The sequence below is a fragment of the Monodelphis domestica genome, chromosome 3 (genome assembly GCF_027887165.1).
Source record: "Monodelphis domestica isolate mMonDom1 chromosome 3, mMonDom1.pri, whole genome shotgun sequence".
In the NCBI taxonomy this organism is placed as follows: Eukaryota; Metazoa; Chordata; class Mammalia; order Didelphimorphia; family Didelphidae; genus Monodelphis; species Monodelphis domestica.
Window position 1 is genome coordinate 377711573 of NC_077229.1, and position 27041 is coordinate 377738613.

At 33.4% G+C, this 27041-nt stretch overlaps 1 protein-coding gene and 1 pseudogene across 1 annotated transcript in view; both read left to right on the forward strand.

The window, feature by feature from the left end:
- The window catches only part of DNAH5 (dynein axonemal heavy chain 5), a 439069-nt gene that overhangs the window by 302805 nt on the left and 109223 nt on the right, over positions 1 to 27041 (forward strand). The window contains exons 48-52 of the mRNA XM_001372730.4: positions 6812 to 6934; positions 7151 to 7364; positions 9306 to 9529; positions 17999 to 18197; positions 19614 to 19786. Coding sequence (XP_001372767.4) covers positions 6812 to 6934; positions 7151 to 7364; positions 9306 to 9529; positions 17999 to 18197; positions 19614 to 19786 — 933 coding nt within the window. The remainder of the gene's footprint in view (positions 1 to 6811; positions 6935 to 7150; positions 7365 to 9305; positions 9530 to 17998; positions 18198 to 19613; positions 19787 to 27041) is intronic.
- Positions 4125 to 4224, forward strand: LOC130458620 (U6 spliceosomal RNA; annotated as a pseudogene).

The window sequence follows — 27041 nt, forward strand, 5'->3', positions numbered from 1 at the left end:
TAAGGTTAAGACTTTGTGCTCATATAGTTTCAGAGGTGAAATATAGGCATGCATTTATACAAAGTGACATTTTCAAGTAGGTATATGTATTATCATAGTTTTTAATTCAGAATGTCTAAAACAATGGATGATTTTGGAGTAATGCATTAGAATATTTCTAAAGTGATATGTAGCAATAACATTGAATATGAATTTATTAATTTTCCTTCTGAAACCTGATACCTTTCTCAATTAATTTTTTTTTCTTTTATGTATTGCCACTTTCCTCATGTTCTAGGCTCCAATCTGTGAATTAGCTTTGATCCTTCAGTTTCTTCCTCTGAACTAATCTTTTTTAATCTTCTTAAAAATGTCTCCATTATCCATTTCTGTTCCATTCTCAAAGCCATCACCTTTATTGCTTCAAATTAAGCCTGTTATTGTTATTTTTATTAAATTTTATTAAATTTGTTAATTTAGACTATTTTTCCATGGTTACAAGATTTATATTCTTTCCTTCCCTCCTCCTACCCACTCTCATAGCCAATGAGCAATTCCACTGGGTATTACTTGTGTCCTTGATCAGAACCTATTTCCATGTTGTTGTTTGCACTAGGATGTTCATTTAGAGTCTACATCCCCAATCATATGCCCATCGACCCATGTGATCAAGCAGTTGTTTTTCTTTGGTGTTTCTACTCCCATAGTTTTTCCTCTGAATGTGGATTCCTCTGAATTGTTCTGGATCACTGCATTGCCACTAATGGAGAAATCCATTACATTCTATTATACCACAGTGTATCAGTCTCTGTGTACAATGTTATCCTGGTTCTGCTCCTCTCACTCTGCATCAATTCCTGGAGGTTGTGCCAGTCTCCATGGAATTCCTCCACTTTATTATTCCTTTGAGCACAATAGTATTCCATCACCAACATATACCACAATTTGTTCAGCCATTCCTCAATGGATGGGCATCCCCTCATTTTCCAATTTTTTGGCTACAAATTAAGCCTATTATAAAGGCTTTTAATCTGTTCTTTTTGACTTAAATAACCCCAGTTATTACTGTCACTATTGCTAGGTTATTTTGTTTGTCATTTTGTCCTTTCATAATTTTAGCCAATCTGATAGGTATGTGATATCTCTGAGTTGTTTTGATTTATATTTCTCTAATAAATAGTGTAAACTTAATAGTATTTTTTCCTGCAGCTATATATAGCTTTTATTTCTTCCTGAATCTAGTCATATCTTTTGACCATTTATTATTTGAGGTTTTTCTCATTCATATATTTGACAAAGTTCATTTTATATTGTAGGTATGAAACCTCTATATTAAAAACTGCCTATAAAGTTTTTTCCCCAACATATTATATTTCTTTTATTCCTGGCTACATTAGTTCTATTTGTACAAAATCTTTTTAATTTAATGTATTTAAAATTATCTGTTTTATATTTCACAATGCTTTCTATCTCTGTTTATTCATAAATTCTTCTATCTATAAATCTGACAGATAAAAGGTTACCTCTTCCAATTCGTTTATAATATCTTTCTTTATATGTAGGCCATGTATCCATTTTGATCTTATGTTGGTAAATGGTGTAAGATATTGATCTATATCTAGTTTCTGCCAAATTATCTTCTAATTTTTCCTACAATTTTAACCAAATACTGAATTCTTATTCCAAAAACATGGATCTTTACCTTTTTCAAAATCAAAGTCACTATATAATTTTATGATGTTTTTTGATCTATTCTGTTCCACTGATCTACTTTTCTATTTCTTACAGTACCAAGTATTTTTAATAATTACTGCCTAATAATATAGTTTGAAATGTGGTACTTCTAAATATCCCTCCTTAACATTTTCCCCATTATTTCCCTTGATATTCTTGATATTTTTAAAATTAATTTTTAATTTTTTCCAATTAACATACATTTTTCCTTCCACATTCCAAAATGGGGACCTCATTTTTCACAGTTAGTACAGCAACTCTCTCCCATATTAGCTTTCCAAAATGTGATTATTTCCAAAAATCAGTAGTAACCTTTTAATATCTTCTGTATCATATTTCAGTTCAGAAACCTAAAGAGTTTTAGAGCTCAAAGAAAACATAGACATAATTGAATCCAGGGTTTCTTAATGTTTTTGTGTCATGGAAATCAAATGATATCTTTGTAAAGTGCTTAGATTAATGCCTAAACACATGATTGGTGCTTAACAAATGCTTATTCTCATATTCCCTTCATACATCTTTTTATCAGTCTGTATGAGTCTGTGGAGTCATTCTAACAATAATTTTTAAAAATTAAAAATTTGAGGACATTCCAAAATTTAATTAGATGCCAGTGAAAATAAACATGGGATTTATCCCATTCAAGTTTACAGATCCCATTACATCTATCTATTATACTTTGTTGGATTTGTGGACACCCAGCTTAAAAGCCCTTGAGCTAGTTTAACTTCATGTTTTATAATTGTTCAAGTCTAAACTCCTGTGACCTCAGTAATCAAATCTCAGGTTTCCTCTACAAATTTAGTTTTTAGTTTTTTTCCCAGAATCTTCTTCTTTCTTCCATTTCAGTCAAACTAGCTTTCTTACTTTTCTAACAACATCCCAAAGCTAGGTGTGTTTACTGAACTAAAAACCTCTTCTCTCATTAATAAAAAATGAAAACAGTTTCTGCAGTCAGGGTACTTATCTTCTCTAGAGGCAGATAACATATAGTAGAAGTATATAAGGAAAGTTTAGATATTATAAGAATAATGTAGAATAGAGTCATCTTTTTAATGAGAAATTTAGTTTTATGAACTCAAGATTCATTCCAACAATAAGGTTCTATTTTTCTACAATGGACTACATTCCTAAAAAGCACAGGATATTGGAGTCTTAGAACTAGAGCTAGAAGGGTCCTTGCAGGTTCAGTCCCCCTCATTTTATGAATAAGGAAAAATGAGTCCTAGGAAAGTCAAATGACTTGCCCAAGGTCAAACTGATGATAATTTTCAGGGGTGGCATTTGAATGTAGGTCCTTTGATTTCAGAACCAGTGTTATTGCCACTAGATAATGCTACCTCGTGCTATGTCACATTCCAATGTTTTATTTTTTCAAATGACAAAATTCTATTAAACTTCTAGTCTCTGTAAGTGTAACAAACAGCCTATCGAGGCACGAAGTTGTTTTTGTTGAAGATAAATACTACTGTATTTCCATCCTTTGCAAGATCTTTCCAGACTCTAAGGATGCTTTGACAAATTTTGGACTCATGTTAACAGTAAAAATGTAGGAAGTGAGGCATGAAGGCCCTGGGAGTCACTTAACATCCTTCTTCTTTTGTTTACTACACACTTTCACAGGCAAATAGGACCCTGTAGCATTTTTATTGTCACCATCCTGGGACTTTTGGTGTCACATTAGGAGAAAATGAACGAAAATTTACAACTGAAGGAATTTGTGTGGTAACCCTTGTTATCCACTTTTAGCTATTCTCAGGTCCATCCAGAAGACACAACATTTTTTTTGTGTGTCTGCCAGTAGAGGCTCTAGCCTCTTGCTTCTAGACATAAGTGTTTCATGGACTCTGTTTTGTTAGAGAGGTGTCAGAGGGCTGCAGTATGCTTGCTCACTAGTACTGAACACAGCCCAATCTACTTTAATAGTTATGTTTTTAAGGTAGGAGGAGAGTGCATGCTTGTCTAGGCTGCAGGACCATTAACATTGGAGGGATTTTTAATGATTGAAAATTATTTTATTTTTATATAACAGTTTTTTTATTTAATATATCATTAAAGTAATCTAAACAGGCCTATATATTAAAATCAGTGGTAGACTTTCTATGCATTTAAATTACATCTCATGGCTGAAATGATTTCGAAGGGCTAGCATTTGAATCTTTACAATATCCTTTTCTTATGAATTAGTACAAATTTGGTTTATCTGAATTCTTCATTATTTTGCTATCCATTGTAGTCATATGCTATAAATAAATTAATTAAAAAATCTTAACTCACCTATAGAAATGTAGGACTTAGATATAGGAACACCAGTCTTAAATAAGACTACATATTCCTGGAGGTCAAGAAATATATCTTATAATTCTTTGGTATCCCCACATTGGTAGGCAATAGGTATGTTTGCTAAAGAAATTCTTTCTTCTCTAGGCTATAAAATAAAAATTGAATCATAAAGTGAAGATTAGCATTGCCCTTGCATAAGGATAATACACACATTTGTGAAGCATTTTTGTCCATATATGGACAAATATTTTGTCCATATTTGGACAAATATGGACAAATCCATATTTGACAGGCAGCATGACTCTGGAGTTAGGAGTCTGTCTTGTGTTCAAATCCTACCTTTATGTACTGGCTGTGTGACCCTGAGCAAGTCACTTACTTTGTCATAGCTTTAGGCAACTTTCAAAGACTATAGAGAGAAGGTGCCAGCCTACTTTGCTAGAGAACATTGCCTCACCCTGACATTCTCTTTACTAGTAAAATAGTACATTCCATCCCTCTAGAACTACTTGATTGAAATCTTAACCTGATTTCACTCTGTCATTCTTCAATAAATTGAGGTACTCTGAATATTTTTTGTGATGCAGATGACAGTCTCCCTATTATGTTATAATCAATGCCCTTCTCTCCTCATATTGGGATCTTGAGTTCTTCACAGTCTACACTCTTGCTTTTTTATAGGAGATCCACTATAGTGTCATTTAATATAGCAGATCTCTAAATGCTTCATCTTTATGGCACCTAAATGTCACTCTAAGAATTGGTTCCAGGCTCTCTTGTTCTGGTCTTTACAGACATAGGAGCCATCTGCCATCCGAGCTTTCTTGAGATTACTTTTCCCCCAAGTGTTCGTGTACCTCATCCCTGAAATGATTTCTAACTTTTCACATACACATAGGAGAATGTAAGCACGTTGAGGGTAGGGTGGTCGTTTTCACCTTTGCATCCCTAATGCCAAGAATAATGCCTAACACATGCTTAATAAATCTCATTGGATTGAATTCAATAAGACTCTTCCCTATGATTTTTCAGGGTTAGGGTGGAGGGCTAGATCTGCCCACTGCTCTGTTCTCCCTTGGTTATTGGTTGATTAGAGATCCACATCTGACTTTACTCTCACACATATTTATTCTTTAACCCTACAAGGGACAAAGAAGAATTTGCCCAGAGAATTTGCTACGTTGACATGTTTCCCATGACATTTATTCATTCACCCCTTATTTTGATAAACATACTAATTCACAGTTTGTACTAGAAGGACTTTATTTTATTTTTTACAGATTACACCAAATAAATACATCCAAACACATACACACATCACCTAAATTACACTCACTTGTGAAATGCCACTGTATCACAATTCTAATTAGTCACATAAGGATTGATTTGATCATTCCCATTTTTACTTGGAATATCAACTTTAGAGAACTTTTTTTTTTCAGGTTCTGGGAGCTTTACAAAACAAAATTCAAAAACTGTTTATTTTCTTTAAAAAATCAAACAAACAAATAAACCCTAGAAAATAATAAAAACAGAAAAGTCCATAATCCAAAAAGAAGTCCATAACTTGCTATTAGAGCAGGGTTTCGGTGAATCACTACACAATGGACAACTGAAAACTTGAGTGTTGAGTTGCTTGACAAATAAGTATCCATATCTCCATTCCAACATGCCATACCTTCTTATCCATGACTTCCCATAAAGCCTTTGTAGATGATTCTCCCAATTTGCTAGACATATTCTAGGTCTTTTAACATCTCAAAGCACCCAGGGTGGCAGTTTGTTCTACACTGCCCTCACTACCTAACCAATCTACTCCCTTTTCTCATCATATTTCTTGGGTGGTATATTTTATGATATTTCTGGTGTGAAAAATCCATTGTCATTTGTTGATTCTGTAGAAATTATACTATTCCATCATTTTCAGTAATGATATCACAAGAAAAAGCTGGTATACAGTTTCCCAAATGCTATCCAGCTTCCTCTCTGATTCCTTTTGCTTCTGGCCCTAGTTCATTGTCCATCTGCAGTTCCTATCTAAAGTATATGCATAACTACACTATTTCAGTAGTCTATTGATCCAACTATATGCCAGAATCTGGATATTAGAAATTCTTTATCCATTTCAATTTTCTGGTATGGATGGTTAGACCAGTCTTTTCTGAGTAACTATGGATTATATGTGGTGTGATTTGGTTAGAGCAATGCCATTTTCTCCATTTTGGATATGAGTGGGAGTGAGGGTAATAGTGATGGAATACGCATATGTTTCCAGACCCCTGAGCACAAAAGCAGCCTCATTTAACTTTGCTGGCCTACACAAGCCAGCTGGCAGCCTGCTTAATTAAGAGAGCTGGCCAACAGACTGAAAGGCTGTGCTGCCCAGAGTATAGACTTCAAAGCTTTCTGGCCATCAGCCCTGGTTAACGGAATACTGATTATAGGAAATCTCAGAGCAGACTTGAGATCTTTACATAATAGGAGTTATAGTGTCATAAAAACAGAAAAATAAGAGAAACTAAAGGTATAATAACAGTACTGTAACACATTCTAATTTCACATAAGCTAGAATTCTTTTTCCTTCTAAATTAAAGCAGGTTTTCAAATTAGAGTTGAGGAAGTTATAGAAATAATTCAAACATTTTAGAATGGTTTTTGCTTGCATATTAGAATGGTTTTTGCTTGCATATGTAGCATTTGGGATTATATTGGCTAATTCATATTAACAAAAAATATTCCCAGAAAGTTCTTTATGATCTATTCTCTTTCAGCTCATATTTTCACAGATGTTTCTGTTTATTATTTTATTTCATAGCGGACAATAGAAAGCTATGTTGATAAACGCATGGGCTCAACATATGGCCCTCCGGCAGGAAAGAAGATGACTGTATTTATTGATGATGTAAATATGCCTGTAATCAATGAATGGGGAGATCAGGTAAGCTCCAGGATATATGAGATTTATCAAGACTGATTTTTTTTTTGTGAGAATCCAACTAATTTTTAGTTTATTTTCATAAGCAAACATTTATTTTCAAGATTTTCAACCTTTTCAACCTTTGCCACCCTGCAGCTCATTCTTTTTGATAGTACACAAATCTGAAACTATGTGGGGTGAATAAAGTGTTTTAATGTTGTGAGTTGCCTTTTTAAGGTTACCAATGAGATAGTTCGGCAGCTGATGGAACAAAGTGGATTCTACAACCTTGAAAAGCCTGGGGAATTTACAAGCATTGTGGATATCCAATTTCTGGCAGCCATGATCCATCCTGGAGGAGGACGCAATGACATACCCCAGAGACTCAAGAGGCAGTTTTCCATATTTAATTGCACTCTACCATCAAATGCTTCAATTGACAAGATCTTTGGTAAAATGAATATAAAATGATTTTTAGGAAGGGAGTGGGGGACTGCCCAGAGTCTATTGAAGAAATGCTCAAAAGCTTCTCAATGGCTAGTATAGGACCAAATTGGGTGTTCCTTATCCTACTGACTCCCTACACCATTATTAGGAAACTTTTCATGATAAAAACTTTCATTCTCAAGTAATATGCTTGATTTTATGTGGATGAAATTCAATGTTATAAGTTTGCATTAAATTTTGATACAAAGATGGTTTTTATCTAGTGGTTATCATTTAACATTCACTTCAAATTCTTATACAATAATGCTGTGGATATGATCTCATTCTCAATTACTGGCATATATTGTAGTTCTGGGTTAATAGTGAAGTGCTTGGCTACTGTAGATTTGAATGTGAAAAAATTCACAGTGACTTCTTTGGAAGATGAAGGGAAGCTTTATTATCTCAAAAAGTTATCAGACAAGTACCAAAGGGGGTCTGCCACCTTATAGGTGAGTCTGGGAGAGCTTTTGTATTCTCAGATTCAAGTAAATGGGTTAGGGGTTTCTTGGAATAGGATACATTATGGTTACCCCACCCTCTACATGTTTGAGGCGTAGTCTCAGGGTATAATCTATATGCCAAAAAATAGGGGACCAGCTAGAAAAATAGGATGCAGTTGTTCCCTTCTACATGGTCACAGCACAGTCTGTGATGACTGCCAACCTTGAAGGGATCAGTCATATCAGTAGTACACTATGGTGGATATTGGACAATATAACTATTTTCAATCCCAATCTAGTCTGTGCATTTGTCAATGACTTGAATTTTTATGTACAAATTGGGTTCCATTGCTTTTGGACAAAGGTGCTTCCAAGGCTTGCAAAGCAAAACAAAGCTTCGCAAATACCAAGAACAGATTCAGTGTATTCTTCAGAATAAATTCTAGAATACGGGTGAATTTCTGAGCAGGAAAATAAGTAGAAAAAAATTTTATAATATGACATCATCAGACCAATCTCTCATCATGCCAGATTATGCTTTCATGTCTAAAATCACTTTGCTTCTGATTTTTATGCATCAAATTTAAAAAGAGAGACTCCCTAAATGCGTGTGTATATCCATGTCTGGTGATATAGTTACTTATTTTTTCTAGAACTGAATTTTGGTGATGGCTAGTTTAAATTACACTGAAGAGCTTCTCATATAGATTTAGGGATCTAGAGTAGAATAAAAGATAATGAGGAAGATTAGAGACTTATCCAGCTTGTATAACTGAGTTGATTGGGCATCAGACTCACTCTAAGAGTCCAGGGTTTATGTTCCTGTTTTGGATGTGGCTTTCTTTTGGGTAGTTAGTGTGTGGCAGTAGAAAGAACATTTAATTTGGAGGCATCATCTTAATTCAAATACTGTTTATGACATTGTCTGTATGACATTTGACAAGTCACTTAACTTACCTTAGCCTTAGTTTCTTTATCTGTAAAATGAGGAGGTATAATTAGATAACACCAAGGAACATATCTAGCTTTAAATGTATAATCCTACAAAATTAGATTAATTTGGTTAATGGTAATGATCTGGAAACAAATTTTCTAAAATATCTGGACATGAGAAAGTTAAGAGAGGCTTTATGTAATGACAGTCTACTTTTAATTATCTATAAATATTATGTTCATAAATGTATTTGTTTTTTATATTTCTCAATTGACAGTATAATATCTTACTGTAATATGACTTCATCATTTTTCCTACCTTTAAAATGCTGATTTTAATAGATTAATATTGGAGCACTGAAATGTAATGGGATATCAATTCACAGTAACAATAGATTTCAGTTTGCATCTCAAATATATAATTCTATTATGTGTATAAACTACATTGTATTAAAAACGCTTGCTTTTAGTTTAGCTGCTTGATCACATTTCTGACTAATTTATAAATATGAATTTTTATTTATTCTTAGGAGTCATTGGAGCGGGACACTATTGTACCCAAAGGAATTTCTCAGAAGAAGTGGAAAATTCTGTGGTCAAGCTGGTGCCACTGACTCGTAGATTATGGCAGATGACCAAGATGAAAATGCTTCCTACTCCTGCCAAATTCCATTATGTATTTAATCTACGAGATCTTTCCAGGATCTGGCAGGGAATGTTGAATACTACTTCTGAAGTTATCACAGAAATGGATGTAAGTAATACCTCAATGAAAGAGATACAGCTGATGGATTATGACATAGTTTCATTTGAAAAGAGTCTTATTTGACAATTTTGTTCCTATTAGATTTATAAAAATGGATTGCATGAAAATTTAGGAGGCATATTATTGACTAACAAAAGGAGATAAAACGATAATATTTTTTCTGGGATTTTATAAGGTGATACATTAACTATATTTAAGTACCATAAAGGCAGTCATTTAAATGAAAATGTATAGTTAAATACTTGATATTCTTTCTAATATGGCGTATGTAACTTTTTAATCTTAAGAAAGATTATTTGTTTTATTTTTTAAATGTGTTATTGATGACTGCTATTATGTAACTATTATTTCTTAATTAACCATTTTTAATAGAATACTTCCTTTTAAGAAAGTACAGTTACACAAAATATTTGGTCCTATTGATTGAATCAGGTGGCATATACCATCATCCCTACTTGGTATCTACCATTTGTCTGCTGAGAATGTATGTTTCATCTTTAGTTTTTTCAAGCTATGATAATAGACCATAGATTTAGAGATAAAAGGAACCTCAATGATTGTTGAGTTTAGCTCCTTATTTTACAGATGAGAAGACTGAATAGACAGAAATAGTCACTTATTTAAAGGCACACAGGCCATTAGTGCTAATTCAGGTGTGCAACAAAATGGAATTTTTGAATGAATGAATGAAAAGTTGAATTTTATGAAATAAAACAATAGATTTAAAAGTAAAAGGAAGTCAGAAATATAGTTCAATACTCTCATCTTATAAGCAAGGAAATTAAAGCTTGGTGATTAAGGGACTTGCCAAAGGTCACACAAAAAATGACTGTCAGAATTCAAATCCAGATGAGCTGATTCCACATTCATCCTCTTTCTACTGCACTATACTGCTTCTGGAGGGAACAACAACCTTCTAGAATAATTTTAAAATTAACTCTGTAAACCATAAAAAGACAAATTTACACATTTTAGGAGAAATATATATTATGCTTTCATGGTTATAGAATCATAGTCATTTCATTGATCCAAGTTCTGATTTCTTTTATTATTGTTCTTCTTTACATTATTGTGGCTATTGGTGGTATTGTTCTTTTCTATTTCATTTTGCATTACTTTATATTAATTTTTTCAAATTTCCCATGATTCTTCATATTCATCATTTCTTATGGTTAATAGTATGGCATTGCCTTAGTATGCCACAATTTCTTTTGCCATTCTCTAATCAATGGGTATTCACTTTGCTTCCCTTTCTGTTATTACAAAAAAAATTCTACTATAAATATTTTTCAAGTGAGACCTTTCTTTCTGTCTTTGACCTTGCAATATAGACCCAGTAGTGATATGATAGGGTCAAAAGGATATGAAAATATAGGTACTTTTATAACATATATCCATTTCATTGTCCCAATATACTCCAGATTTTATACTTGACATTCTCACTTAAGAATGAAAATATAATGTACAATGAATAAGACTTTTTCTTCTCAAAAATAAACTATGTTGTACAACTGGAGGGAATTTGATCCTCAGATAGTGAATATAGAGTTTAGTCTCTAAATAGGTTTATATTTGACTTGGGAAATTTATGCTTGTACTTCAATTTGAATTAGGACCATGTCCAGTGTTCCCAGACTTTAGTGCAACCACTTTTAAGACTAGACTTTGGAAGATCTGGGTAGATCTTTTTTTTTTTCTTATTCTACCAAACTCATCAATTCCTTTTTTAATACACATGAGGACTCCTAGCCTTGTGGTAGATTCATCCTCTCAGACCTAATTTAACTCAGATGATGTGGTTAAAAGCTAAGATTTTAAGGATATTTCTGCATGCAGAGTAAACAGAAAAATTGGAGATGTCAGCAAAGCTATAATGAAGCATATTACTTGTTAGTAGTAGCCAGTTGGTTCTTGGATAGAACGTTGGACCCAGAGAAAAGAAGACCTGAGTTCTAATCTGCTTTAGACAGTAACCCTGAACAAATCACTTAGCCTTTGTCAACCTTAGTTTCCTCATCTGCAAAATGATTTTAATAATATCATATACCACCTTGATTTTGGGGATGAAATGAAATAATAAACTATTTTGCAAGTAAAGTGCCATATAAATTGTTAGTTCACCAAATACTTAGACAAAGAATTAGTTTCCCTTTGAAGGTAACATTTACAAGGAAATAAATTTAATGTAGCACTCGCCAAGGAAACTTTGCCAAAATACAGAATGTAGAGTTTCACTGTATTAGCAGTAAATTATCTTAATCCTGATTCTTCCTCAACAAAATGACTACCAAATTTGTTAAATTTTAGAATATAACTTTTACATATTCCTTATTTTAAAATATTTTCCCTTTTGTACTTATTTATTACTAAAGATAACTGAGTTCCAATTGATTTTTATGAGAGTACTATAATTGAGAGAAACCTAATATAGTTTCAAGTCTTGCCACTTACACATATTGGCTATGTGACCATGGAAAAGGTTTTTGATCTCGCAATTTTCAAGACAACTCCCAATGACTATAAGTTGCAGAGTAAATGTGAGCCTTTTATTGGCAGAGGAAATTCCTCAGTGGTATCTCCCCATACTAATGAAACCACAGGTCTAGTATTTTACGCTAATATTACTATTATCACATAATATTTTTCTTATCTGATTCTTTGAAAATATTTTGCATATCATGTTCATATTCTGGTTACATTACTATATTTAGTACCTATTCAGATCATTAAAAAATCCATCCCACTAATTCAGCAAAATCTTAATGAATTTAGCCTGTTAATATGAATAATTGCTCTACCCCAACCTATATTTTTCTTTGGGCCTTAATTTGCATGACTATATTGACCAAATAAAACATTATTTTCATAGTATTCTATAAAATCTTCTGAAGCATGCAATGGTAGAAAAAGTACTAGTTTTAGAGTGAAAGGGCATACATTTGTATCCTGTCTCTTTCACTTTCTACCCTTATAATCTTGGAGAATCATTTAAGCTCTCTGAGACCCAGTTTCTTCATTTCTAAAGTGGGCAGGATAAGTAGATGACTTCTGGGGTGCTGACCTGAGTTCTTCAAAACTATACCAGGGAGCATAAGATCTGGAAGGCCTTAATAAGTAGTAAAGAGAAAATATTGAGGCAAAGAAGCCCATAACTAGAAGCTTGATTCTCACACAGGACTTTTTTTTTTCTCTCTAAACCACCTTACAAAGACATCTCTATCTATTTACACACTTAGTGTTTTTCATCTGCATGATGGTGTTCATGCTCACATCAATGAAGTCAAAGATAATGGAAATATTGAAATCTTGCTGCATATCTCTTTCATATTGTGTTATCTAGGACAACTTTACTGAAAATCAGTAGAACAGTGACACTTTGATGTATTATATTTCCACTTTTTAAATTCTACTTTTTCTACTTTTTAAAGTAGATACTTAAAATACTTAGGTTCGCATGAGAATTTAAATTAGAATTTTGGCTCAAATATCCTAGACCTAATTGTATAATTTCAGAGTTAAAAGTTAAGATTAGGTGCTAATTTAATGACCTATAGGGTCCACTTGATTCTTTCCTTTTGTGACATAAATTTATTTTTTATAAAAAAATTCTAAGTTCAATCATAAACTCTCTGATTTCTCAATTAGAAGAATTCTTAATGCCTTAGCTGAGATTGTGCTCTTCGGCTACCCATGCTTTTATTATCTATATTCTTTCCTCCTGTATTAGAATCAATAATAAGTATCAGTTCCAAGGCAGAAGAGAGATAAGGGCTAGATAACTGCTATTAAGTGACTTGCCCAGGGTCACACAGCTAGGAAATGTCCACAGATTTGAACCCAGGACCTTCTATTCTAGGCTTACTCTTTATCCACTGAGCCACCTAGCTGCCCTCTAACATTACATTTATATCTCTTTCTTACTAACCTCTAGCCTCATTTTGATTAAGGCAAAAAAAAAGTTTACTAGAAATATTCGAGTAAACAACTAGATTTTATTATAAGGTTTGTACATAGATATCAGGAAGCAAGATAGAAAAAAGTATTGAACTTTTCTTGTAATTTCTGTTAGTCTGGGTTTTCTGTTTCAAAATGTCTGTCCTTGGCATTTTCCTTCTTTGCCACAGCAGAGTCCTTATTTTTGTCAAAGTATCATAACTAAAATTTGGTGGTTTAGCCTCATCCTCTCAAAAGAGAGAAAAATAATGGAAAATTGCAAATTCTTAGTTGGAAATAGGCTTAAAAGCCCACTAGTCTAATTAGTTAGTGAACAATAATTATAGCACACTACAACATCTTACCTTTATAGGAAGACCTGCAGTGATAACAGACCCCACACTGCCTTCTGAGGCAGCCACTTCAATACTTAGAGAGCTCTAAATTTTATTAACCTTTCCCTTACATGACTAGATCTGACTCTGTATTTATTATTCCTAGTTCTGACCTAGTGACACAATCAGAACTAATCTAATTATTTTTCCATTTAATAGCACTTAAGTAATTTTCAGAAGCATAAAAACCTCAGAATATGTAGAATGAAGAGGCCATCTAGTTTAGAATGAGTCTAGAATAGACCATTAAAGAGATGGTTGATAAACATATAGGACTGGATGTATCTTTGGCAAGAATATACCAGACTAACCAAATTTGACATTATTATAAAACTAGTAGATGAGCTAAATGTTGTTGAATATATATAAGCATATATATATGTGTATATATTATTTAATGGCATTTTGGTAAAGTATTTCACATTACTATTTTCTCTTTTGATTTTATTTTCTTATTTCTTGATATCTCATGCAATCATTAGCTTCCTGTTGACCAATTCAAATTTTCATGGAACTATTTTCTTTAGTAAGCTTTTTGGACCCGTTTCCAAGCTTTTAATTTTCTTTCCATGTCCATGTTCCCTATTTTTTTCTCCTTTCCCCATCCTTTCCTCTACTTCTCTCATTTGATTTTATGTTTATTTTTTGGCCTTCTTTGGCTCTGTTATGAATAAAAATTAATCTTGGAGACTTTCCATGAAATTTACAAGTATTTATTAGTAAAGAAAAAGAGAGAAATAAGGTTTTCAGACTTTCTAACTTAAAATATGTCCCCAGCTAAGCTAATTCTTCTCCATCAAGTCCTAGATTCTCCATGTGCCCTGGTCTGTTTCATAAGCAGGAACCAGGGAGCCCAATTACCTACATGGTTGGGTCAGACAAATTAAGGCCAGCCAGGTAGCAGGCTTGAGTTCAGGAAGGGACTGGAGACCAAGAGACTGAGTTCCCAGATTCTAGCCTAACTCAGTCCACACTGCTTGCCAGAGATTGTGAGATTTAAAATGGTTGAGGTCTTAAACTATAGTGATTAAAATAGTGGAAGATATAAATTGTGATAGATATAAAAGAGGGTGAGTAAATTTGACAGCAGAAATATGTTTTACTACAGTGTCTTGGGTTTTAAAATCAAATATGAGGTGGTCGCCAGGGAAATATTCCCAATTATTCAAATACCCAAGTCAATTGGGTTTTATAGAGATTTTTAATTAACAATACAATGAGTAATTAAAGAAGGAGAGAGAGAGTAAGAAAAGAATCAGTTTTTTAACACTCACCACAAGGTCTGACTAAACAAGGATTCTAGTAACACCAGGCCATCATCCTTCCTCAAAGAGTCTTCCAGCCAGAGATTGTTTCAAAGGGCCTCTCTCAAGAGCTTCCAGAGCTCCTACCCCAGAGGGACAGAGCCCCTCAGAGGAGCTCCTCAAGGAGCTCTCCTTCAGAATGAGAGTCAGAAATCGTGATCCTCAGAATGAGTCTTCTCAAAATGAGCTCCCTCAGAATCAGTTCCAGCTCTTCTCTGAGCTCTTATTTTTAAAGGCAAAATATCCTATGTCACCTCCCCTAAATCCTTACATCTACCAATCACTGTGGATGTTTCTAAAGGACCGCCCATTTTGAATTCACAGCTGAGTAGTTTTAAATCTCTTTAGTAAGTCAGAAAAAAATGCTTCTGTGTCGACAAATTTCATTAAGAAAAAACCTCTGAATAAGTTATCACCCTTTTAGGTTTAAGTAGTTTACAAGTTGCCCCACCTTTATAGGTACTTAGTATCCCATTGTATCAATTCTAAAACAGTCATGACTCAAAGAACTTCCTGTCCCTTCCATAAGCATGGAACAAAGTACTTCCATTGTTCTCAAGGAGCTCTCTGTCCTAAAGCAGTCCTAAGTAGGGTGGAGTAGGGATATTCCCAAGGCAAAGAGCCCCCACACTCAAGTAGAGTTCTCACCATCTGCTAGGGAATTTTTTTAAGTAGAAGATTCCCCAATGGGGGAAACCCCTAACATTCATAAGTCTGAGAAATTTTGAGGTTTACAAGATGGCTTATGTAGATAAGGCAGATGGCTGAGAGAGAGAGAGAGGGAGAGAGAGGGAGGGAGGGAGGGAGGGAGAGAGAGAGAGAGAGAGAGAGAGAGAGAGAGAGAGAGAGAGAGAGAGAGAGAGAGAGAGAGAGAGAGAGAGAGAGAGAGAGAGAGAGAGAGAGAGAGAGAGAGAGAGAGAGAGAGAGAGAGACAGAGAGAGAGACAGAGAGAGAGACAGAGAGAGACAGAGACAGAGACAGAGAGAGAGGAGTATTTTCTCAAGCTCAAAGATATGGCCAATAGTCCCTTGAGAGTTTCATGTGCCGACTTTCTAATCTCAGTCTAAGTCCTCCCCTAATATCCTTCAGTTGGCCCAAGGTTTTACCTCAGTCTTCATATGTCATATCCCTTGACTTTTGTGACTAATGGCAGTCAGGAATCTCACTTACCAATCTGGCAAACCAAGATACATGGCTCTGTTACTCCTTTGGCATAAGACATCTGGGATTTAATCATCTCCTATATATTCAATTCACATAGTTCTTACTTTAATTCTTCCAGGCATTCTCATTGGACATGAGGTGGTGCATAAGGTGCATTTTTCCTTTGAGACTTCCTTTGTATATTTTTGTAGTAGCTGTGTGACTGTGATATAAGGACCAGACAGCTATGCACTCAACCAAAGGCAAGCTGGCATTGAATTAAGGCTCCAGATGAATGGTGGCTAAGGCAAGTAGCAGTTTGCTAAATCTTCCAACCAAAAACAAGCCAATTGATTCAAATCTGGATCAGAAATTGGAGAACTCAGACCAGGAGAACCATGAACAGACTCCCCTTCATCACACCACCTTAGGAATATGGAAAGGTTGTAAGTCCTTAGTAGTGCTGGAAAACAGCATAATGATATGAAGACAGAATTTGGCAATAACATAAAGTCCAAAGTCAAGAAGTAGACAGGAAAAATGATTGGGGGAAAAGAATTCAACCAGTGGGAGCTGTTATGGCAACAGGGAAGTAAAGACTTCTCATATCTTAGGTCACTCTACTTCTAACCTTTCTTTATTTTTCAGCAGCCTTTGGAAGCGGGTCTTCTTTCTAATTCCCATTGAAGTTTCTTTTCCATTAAAAAGTATTTAATATTTTTCCTATTTTTTTCTTAAGTTCTTCCAACCAACTTTTTTTCTTTTTAAATCTGAACAGCCCCAGTTTCGTTAATTCATCCTCTATAACATACCTTCACATCTCACAGTCATGGTTGTGACTGCTTTCGTTTAGAAGGGCTCTAGTATGTCTTTTCTTAGACAGAGTACTCAGAACTGAATATAATATGTCTAACATATTAGCACCCTATATCTAAGGTGATAGCTGTTCCTCCTACCTTTGTGTCATCAGTAACATAAACAAAGCATAAATTTTCCATAAGAAAAGGCAATTGTTTCATTATTTTTCTATTGAATTTAAATGGACTTACTTTGCTTCAACAGTTTCTTCAAAGGAGAAAAGAATTAAGATGCTAAAGATGAACTTCAGGGTCTTGAAAAAATAACATATTAAACTCATTTCAGGCAAAAATGATGGCTTTTAATTTTATATTTATGTATTTTTCTATTGTTTGATTTTAAATGGCTCAGTTTAGTTTGTCTCTTCTAAACAGAAAGGAATTCACATTCTGAGAATAAATTTCAATTTATTATTAAAAATAAAATTTTGGGGCAGGTAGGTGATTCAGTGGATATGAGAGCCAGGACTAGAGATGTTTGAATCTGGCCTCAGATACTTCCTAGCTGTGTGACCCTGGGCAAGTTACTTAACTCCTATAGCCTAGTCCTTATTGCTCTTCTGCCTTAGAACCAATACAGAGTATTGATTCTAAATTGGAAGGTAAGGCTTTAAAAAAATAAAATAAAATGTTAAAGGTAACTTCAGTTAGAAAAAAAAAATTCCTTGCTCTTTGTTTTGTGTTTGATGAATAATAGGCATAACACTGACATGACTATGCATACTATCTTGAAGAATAAAGGGATTAGCATGAGGTCCAAACAATGCTGAAAAGATACTAAGAAGTCATTGATAGTCTTTTAATATTTATTTATATTTCCCACAGATATTGATTAAGTTGTGGAAACATGAATGTAAACGAGTTATTGCTGATCGGTTCACTGTATCAGAGGATGTGAATTGGTTCGATTTAACTTTAGCAAATTTGGTGGAAGAAGAGTTTGGTGAAGAAAAGAAGTTCTTGGTGGATTGTGGAATTGATTCTTACTTTGTTGATTTCTTAAGAGATGCACCTGAAGCTACTGGTAATTCTAAAAATTCCAAGAAAATAAAGTGTTTCCTCAAAATATACTTGAAAAAGAGTCATAATTCAACAGTTTCCATTAATATGCAATAGATTATGTGGAGATAAGTTGTGAATAGTATATTTATTAATGTCATTCAAATAACTGAATAATACCAGTAGAATGACAATTATGCATATAGGAAATAAAGAATTTGTTAATAAAAAAGGAAGGAATTGGGATAGTGCTCAAATAATTTAAATAAATTAAAAATTGAAAGAGGAAGACTGCAATTATAGGGCAAAATAAGGAAAATGATTATAAGTATAAGGATAATGTTGAAGAAGAGTTTGTTGTGGAAGTAATTCCATGAGAGAGTATTTGAATTATTTTTCTGAACAGATATTTTGTATTTTCATTGTGGAAAAAGTAATAGAGTGATTGCTTTTCTCTTGTTTAATTTTAAATGGGTTTACTTTGCCTCCTCTAGGCAGAAGCAATTCAAGATTCAGAGAATGAACTTCAATTTATTTTTTCAATTAGAAAAAATATAATTTGTTATATATACCATTTATGTCTTTAGAATGGTTGGAGATGACAGGCAATCTTTAGCAGATGTGACAATATTATGTGTGGTTATAAAAAGTTTTTGAATTACAATTAAAATAGTTTTAGTGCAGTGCATTGGGAACTATCCTCCCTCAAAAAAGAAGTCAATTAACTTTATTTCAAATTAAGTTATAAGAAAGAAATTCCCAGAAAGGTAGAGGCATTTTGTGAGAAAGTATGCTCATCTTTAATTGTTCCCAATTCCAACCAAACAAATAGTTATCCCATAATTTAATAAGGGGAAAACTTATCATGATAACCATGCTTTTAAATTTTCAAATACATAGCCCCTTCTGATTTTAGGCAATGTCATTTCTTTCTCTTTGTAGCAATACTCAATTTTAGTTTTTGTAAACCATTAAGCAATATTACATGAAGACTATTAGAAAGAGCTCATTTCTGAATCATGTTTTCACATTAAAAAAAGGTTGGAAAAACATACTTCTCTTGCCAAAAAGAAACACCTCTTCTATTTGGAAGTTATTACATTGTAATGTAGGAATAGAGTAAATTGGGAGATAGTGAAGTTTTGTCTTTGAAAATAACAGAAACTTCAAGATATTAAAACAAACAAGCAGGCACAATTATTTCCTGCCCAAGCAGGTATTGAATTTCCATGTCCAGAAATGGCTTTTTCAAAACAATTATATTGGTTTTTTCTCTTAGTAATTATGCTTTGTTAAAATGTTTATATGATGGTAAATATTTAGAAAATTTGTGATATACACTGGATATTGATTGAAATATACAATATGTTGAGTGAATTGAATGGAAGATGGAAAGTTATGTATTTTCCTTATCAATATTAAATTTGGTTTTCTGTTTTAGGTGAGGACTCTGAAGAAACTGATGCTGACATGCCCAAAATTTATGAGCCAATTGAATCTTTTAATCACCTGAGAGATCGCTTAAATATGTTTCTACAAATATACAATGAAAGCATCCGTGGAGTTGGCATGGACATGGTGTTTTTTGCAGATGCCATGATTCATTTAGTTAAGGTACCTAGTGTGTTTCTAATAATGCCTTGTGGAAGTGAGAGACAGTTGGCTCCCCATAAGAATATTTGTTCTCTTCTTCATTTTCATCATAAGAGAAATATTCAGTTTAAAAATAAACTCAAGGCTACATTCCAATTTAATTTCTAAATCTGATGTGACATATCACATCTATAGATTTGAAATAATAACACTTACATTGAAAGTATGAAATGCTCATTGTTGTCAGTCTTGCTATAATGCTTCTGGCTTATTATTTTTGTTACATAGAATAAATGTCATTGCCATCTAAGTTCAAAGTTTGGTCAAAAAGACTTCTTATGGTATTTTAAAAGTCATAAAATGTAGCTTAAGACATAAATTTAGATCAAATGAAAATTCTGTTATATTTGTGATTTCCCTTTTTCTCAACAAATAGTTCCTTTTGGTATTTACTTTTATGTCAGGCAAGTCTTAATTGTTAGGAAACCTATTGCTCATATTATTGTTTCTTTGTTATCTCAGTTTTCTGTGGAGCAAAGAACAACCTGACTTTTATTTTACTGTCTTTTGTATCATCTCACTCTTCTGATGCCTTTTTCTTTTATACTTGGCCCCCTAGAACACCTTCTTTAGAAAGGCTTTATATTTCCACCCAAGCCTAAATCAACTAATTCATCAGGCCTTTATGTGTAACTACTGTATACAAGATATTGTGCCCTGTACTATGAGAGGTAGAAAGATGGATACCATACCTATCTTTAAGGAGCTTATACAGAATACGTACAGAAATAAAGTGCAAAGAAGAACATACATGCAAAGATGAAAGAGAGGTACGAGAAAAGTGTTGTGAGAATAAAGGAAAGAAAGAAGTTATTTCTAAATGGAGTACCTCAGGAACTCATGTCTTTTCTCTGCCATTTTCTCATCCCTGTCTCTGAATCAGATTGTTCCAATGACTGAATAAAAGATCACTTAATAATGGCTTTGACTATACTTTCTTTGCAGTCTTCCCACAATTCTTTTCTTTTTTTTTACATCAACGTAATTATCTCTGCTATTCCTCCCCAATTTGTACCTCAGAGTCATCTCATATAGAAAATAGTAATGTTTTTAAAGAGGAAAAAATTAGTATAACAGATCAATACATTAAAAAGTCAAAAAAATAAACATAATGTGCAATACCTTTGATTTCCCACCTTCTCCAAGGGTTAGGTGTGGAAAATCCTTCCCTATTTGTTTCTTTAAGTCATACTTGATCTTTATGATTTTGACACTGCATTTTTTTTCAACAAAACTATACCTATTTGTTTTGTGATACTGCACCTTTTTATTTATTTTTTATTCTTTAAAAAGTTTATATTCTAATACAGGGAATAGTACATACAGGAGAATGGTGGTATGGAAAGGATATTTTGGTGTAGGGAGTTTTAGGAATGGCAATTGGAAAAATTACTTTCTTACTGTTAGATATTTGCCACTTCTAGAAAAAAGGCAATTTTAATTAAAGGACCATTTGTGAAATAGCATTAGATTTGTTTTTCATTGTCTTACAATGGAGAACCAGGATTAATTAATGGAAATTGCAGAAAGGCATATATTGTTTTAAAATAAAAATTTTAAAAATCCTCCAAATAATAAAGGCCATCCAAAAATGAATTTCATTGCCTTAAGAAGTTTTTGTGCTCCTTGCCATTGGAGGTCTTCAAGCAGAAACTGTATGATTACTTCTTTAATTATGGTAGAATATGATAGCATTATTTTATTTTCCCAATTACTTCACAGCTTTCTGTTTAGATTTGTTTCAAATTACATGATCAGTAAGCTCCTCACAACTTTATGATTTTATGATCTTCACTAATCTTAATGAAAAAAAAAAGTCTTCTAAAATATGGTTATCCAGTCTCTGCTTAAACATTCTCAATGACTTTAAGTCACTATTTTTGCACATTGCATTGTTGAATATCACTAATTGTTAGAGTTACTTAATACTTAATTAAAAACTCCAATCCTTTTACTTTAAATCATTTGCCTTAATGAAGCTTAATGGAAGAAAATCTAATAAATCTACTACCTTTTAACCACATCAGATTTTTAAAAATAATAAAATAATACTTTCATGGATCCCTAAGTTTTCTCTTTTTCAGGAAAAAAAGATCTAAGTTTCCCAAGAACTCTCCCTGTGGTCTTAAGACTTTTCATTACACCCTTGGCATGGTAGTTTGTTCACATTCCCTTTTAAAAAAAATTAATGTATTTAGTCAATTTAGAACATTATTATTTATTGGTTACAAGAATCACATTATTTCCCTCCCTCCTGTACCTTCACTCTTCCCTATAATGTGATTTTTGGCGGTTTGCTTGTTAATATGGTCAATTATGTGGATGGTTTTCCTAATATTGAACCATCCTTGCATTCCTGGTATGAATCCAACCTGGTCATAGTGAATAACTCTTGTGATGACTTCCTGGAGTCTTTTTGCTAGTATCCTATTTAAGATTTTTGCATCTATATTCATTAGGGAGATTGGTGTATAGCTTTCTTTCTCTGTTTTTGACCTGACTGGCTTTGGTATCAGTACCATTTTTGTGTTGTAAAGTAAACTTGGGAGAACTCCTTCTTGGTTTATTCTGTCAAATAGTTTGTATAATATTGGGATTCATTGTTCTTTGAATGCTTGATAGAATTCACTTGTGAATCCATCTGGATCTGGGGATTTTTTCTTAGGGAGTTCTTTGATGGCTTGTTCAATTTCTTTTCCTGATATGGGGTTGTTTAGGTAGTCTATTTCCTCTTCTGTTAGTCTAGGCAGTTTATATTTTTGTAAGTATTCATCCATATCACCTAGATTGCCATATTTTTTGCCATATAATTGGGCATAATAATATTAATGATTGCCTTTATTTCCTCTTCATTAGAGGTGAGGTCTCCCTTTTCATCTTGGATACTATCAATTTGATTTTCTTCTTTCATTTTTTAAAAATTAGATTGACCAGTCTTTTGTCTATTTTATTAGTTTTTTCAAAGTACCAGCTTCTAGTCTTATTTATTAAATTAATAGTTCTTTGACTTTCAATTTTGTTAATTTCTCCTTTGATTTTTAGTATCTCTTAAATTTAGTCTTCATCTGAGGATTTTTAATTTGTTCACATTTTAGTTTTTTAATTTGCATGCCCAATTCATTGACCTCTGCCCTCTCTAATTTGTTAATATACGAACTCAAGGATATGAATTTCCCCTGAGTAATATTTTAGCTGCATCCCATAGGTTTTGAAAGGATGTCTCATCATTGTCATTTTCTTTAATGAAGTAATTATACTTCATTATACATAATTATATCATGATTGAGACTCTTTCCTTCTTTTTATCAGTTGATGCCCAATAGATTTGTCTCCATCCTCTTACTTTCACCCAATGTGTATTTACCTTCCTCATGTGTGTTTCTTGTAGACAGCATATGGTAGGGTTTTGGATTCTAATCCACTCTGATATTCACTTATGTTTTATGGGTGAGTTCATTCCATTCACATTCAGAGTTATGATTACTAGCTGTGTATTTCCCAGCATTTTGATTTCTACTCCTAGTCCTGCCTTTTCTTCTTTCACTATTTCCTTCTATGCCAATGTTTTGTTTTTAATCAGTCCCCCTAATTCACACCTTTATTTTACTTCCCTTTCTACCCCTCCCTTATTATCCCCCCCTTATTTTCTTTACAGTCTTTTTAAACTACCCTCCCACCCTGTCCCTCACTATTGTTTGCTCATATTTACCTCTTCTTTACTCCCTGCTATTGCCTTAACTCGTGCTCCTCTCATTTTTTTTTTGGTTTTGGGCTTTTCTTTCCATCTTCACCCTTGGAGTTTTGTTATTATATCTCTCAGTGCAGTCTGTTGGAGTTTGAATTTCCCTGCCCTCTGAAGGCTTTGATGGGATTAAGTCCAGCTGTGTTGCTGGATTTGCCTTGAGAAAGGGGGAGGGGGAAATATGTAGTGTCTCCACTGCTACAACTGCTGCCCATTCTGAGCTCTGCATTTCTTCTCTATATGCTACCCTACTGCCTGTGTTGGGCACACTGAACCTGGCACAGCTTTGCCTATAAGGTACTTCCTCCAGACCAGTGCCTTTGCCCGCCCAGAGGTTCCAGCTGCCACTGGAGGCTTAGCACTCTAGGTGGGGGAGGCTTCTCAGGACCTTCTTTCTTCCTTCCCCTTAAACTGGAGTGTTCTCAAATTCTGGCTTTGGGGAGCATAACTTTTAATTTGAGTCCAGAAGGAGGGTTCCTTTGCTCTGTCTTGTGGTTAGGTTTGATTTTCAGTCCCCTAGGAGCATTTAGTTTGTAATTGGTAAGGAAGGGTTTTCAGAGGTCTGAACATTTGCTGCCTCTATGACGCCATCTTCTACTGCACCATTTTAGAAAGCTTTCAGCAAATACTCACTTAATTTTTGTTCCTAAGCCGATGAATACTGCTGGAAAGTGTCACAATTAGGCTCATTGCAAACATATTATCTTTAACCTCAATAGTTTTATGGCCCAATATAGTTTGTTCATATCTGAACAATGACATTACATTCTATACATCAACTGCTCAAAAATTTGTCATTTTTCTTCCCTAATTCAACTTCAGACTCTCCTTCCTCTGGAAGATAATCTTGCCTTTCACTTCAATACAAAGAGTGAGGTCATCCACTGAGAACTTCCTCAGATCCTGTCTTTTATGTCTCAAATTAAATTAAATTAAATTAATCAAATTCAACAAGTACTTATTTCATCTTAGTTAAACTGGTTAATTTGAGGGTAAAAACAATGAAGAGTGAAAAGTAAGACCAAAGAAGTGCTAATGACATTGGAAACAGGGACTTATATTTAGTTATGAGTGCAAAGTATAATTTTAAGGTCAAACTAGTGTATTCCAAAGGGAAGATTACCTAAAACAGGTGTACTTTCACAGTATTTTGCCTAGAATTTGGTGTATACATCTTTTTCTGGACATTTCCAAATCATGGAGACTGCACTTCAGCCATCTTCTTCAATTTCCTTCACCTCCTTTTGGAACTCTGTACTCTAATGTTGAAGTGACTTTGGGATTTGAGATATTACCTTTTTCTTCTCTAGCTTGAAAGCAGACAGCCATGAAAGTAGGTGAGACAGTGAAGTAAGTGAGTTACACTGAATCTGGGTTCAGGAAGATGAGTTCAAATCTTACCTCAGGTACTTAGTCAGATGTATAACCCTAGAAAATCACTTAATCTGCCTGTCTCAGTTTCTTCAGTTACAAAATAGAGATAAAAATCTCCCTCTCAGGACTTTTGTGAGAATTAAATAAAATTACATTTGATGAGTGCTTAGCACAATTCCTGGCACACATAAAGTGTTTCATAAATGTTCATATCCTTTCCCTTTCTTCATCTACCTTTCTGTCCCTCTCTTTTATATATTTTCTTTGATATATTTTCTTTCCCCTAAATTCCTTGATAGTAAGAAATATTGTCTTTTTATTTGTATTCATATCCTTTATTATATCCTTATTTATGTTTATATATTATTTATATATGATATTTATTTATATATTATATATATCAAATATATTATATATGAGGATATATTTATATTCTCAGTACTTAGCATATAAACTAGTATTTAATATGTGCTTCAGTAGTCATTTATTTAAATAGATAAGTGAGGGCTGGTTTTAAGTAGTTTAGCAAGAACATAAATCTCACCATATTCAATCAATAAAGGAATCAAAAGAAAAGAATATTGTTGTCTAAATGGTTTTCATATAGCTACTATATGAAGGTAACTTCCAGATGTTAAATGACTTTTCTTGGGAACAAATAGCTAGTTCAGGTTTCTACGAGAGCAGACATTTCCCCATGAAATTTTCATTTTTGTCAGGGAGCTTATGGTAGGATTAAATATTTGAGTCATATTTTTGTAAATTCTCTGAATTGCTCCATGGGTATATTTCTTGAGACAAATGAGAGCCCCTTGACAGTAGTTCTGAGTATTTGGGGAAATGAAGAAAAATAGATCAGCACACATACCTTTGGAAAAGCAATTGATTATATGCTTTTTTATTGACATTAAGTAATTGAAGGTAAAGAGACCTAGTTGAGGACACATGCCTTGCTTTTTTCACTTTTCAACTCTTTTCTCTACTCTGAACCCCTCTACAATCACTTTCTCTGTATAGAAAACCAAAACCTTATATATGGATGTATCTACACTAAGATTATCCAGGACACATTTATAAGAAATGACAGAAACAGTGAATAACACAGAAGGGTAGCATTTTGAGTATGCATTTGAGCTAACTGAAAATAATGGGTCCAAAAGTGACTTCAAATGTCTGCTCAAAGGCCCAAATATATATGTCAGACCCCTTTAAATCCAAGTTAATTGATTAATTAGAAGCATCACCGTATTTACTAATGTTTAAGGTATGAAAGAAATGTCAGTTCATGCTATTCACAAGTGAAATATAAATATTGAGTTGTTAAAAATGTCTGCCTTATAGTCTCTATTTAACAAGGCAAATAGTCCTTTTGGTGGGGAGGTTAGTTGACATATTTTTTAAATAGTATCTTTCATTTAAAAAGATCAGGGTAGTTTAAAAATTAGTATGCATTGAACATATCTCTAAATAAGAAGAGTTATCAGTTTTGCCTAATTTAAATTTTGCAATAGAAGCGTTTAACAGAAAGCACAGATATCTTTGGAAAGGCAATACAAGTAAGCATAGAGTGTTTTATTTTCTCTCTATGTGTCTGTTTATGCATATATATATGTATATATGCATTTTTGCATGCATATATGTATTTATCTAAATATCTATGTATCTTCTAGGTGCCTATGTGTATATGTATGTATGTATCTGTCGATGCATCTGTGTATGTATGTATCTGTCTATCTGTCTGTCTATCTAGCTATCCATTCATCCATCCATTTATCTATCTATCTATCTATCTATCTATCTATCTATCTATCTATCTATCTATCTATCTATCTATCTAATCTAACCACCCATCTATCTATCCACTTCCCTGCCTAGGCCTGGATATAGTAAATGATTTGCTCTTGCATGGTCTTGAATAGGGAAAGGGAAAAAGCAGTTCTTTACCAGAAATAAAATTATATTTATACACATAGTAGCCATTGTTGATTTTTAAAGGTTAGAAGTCAGATGTACATGTTGACAACTATCATAAAATATTAAAGAAATATTTATAAGCAGTTATTATAGAGAAGTGAACACTAATTTTCAACTCAGGTTTTT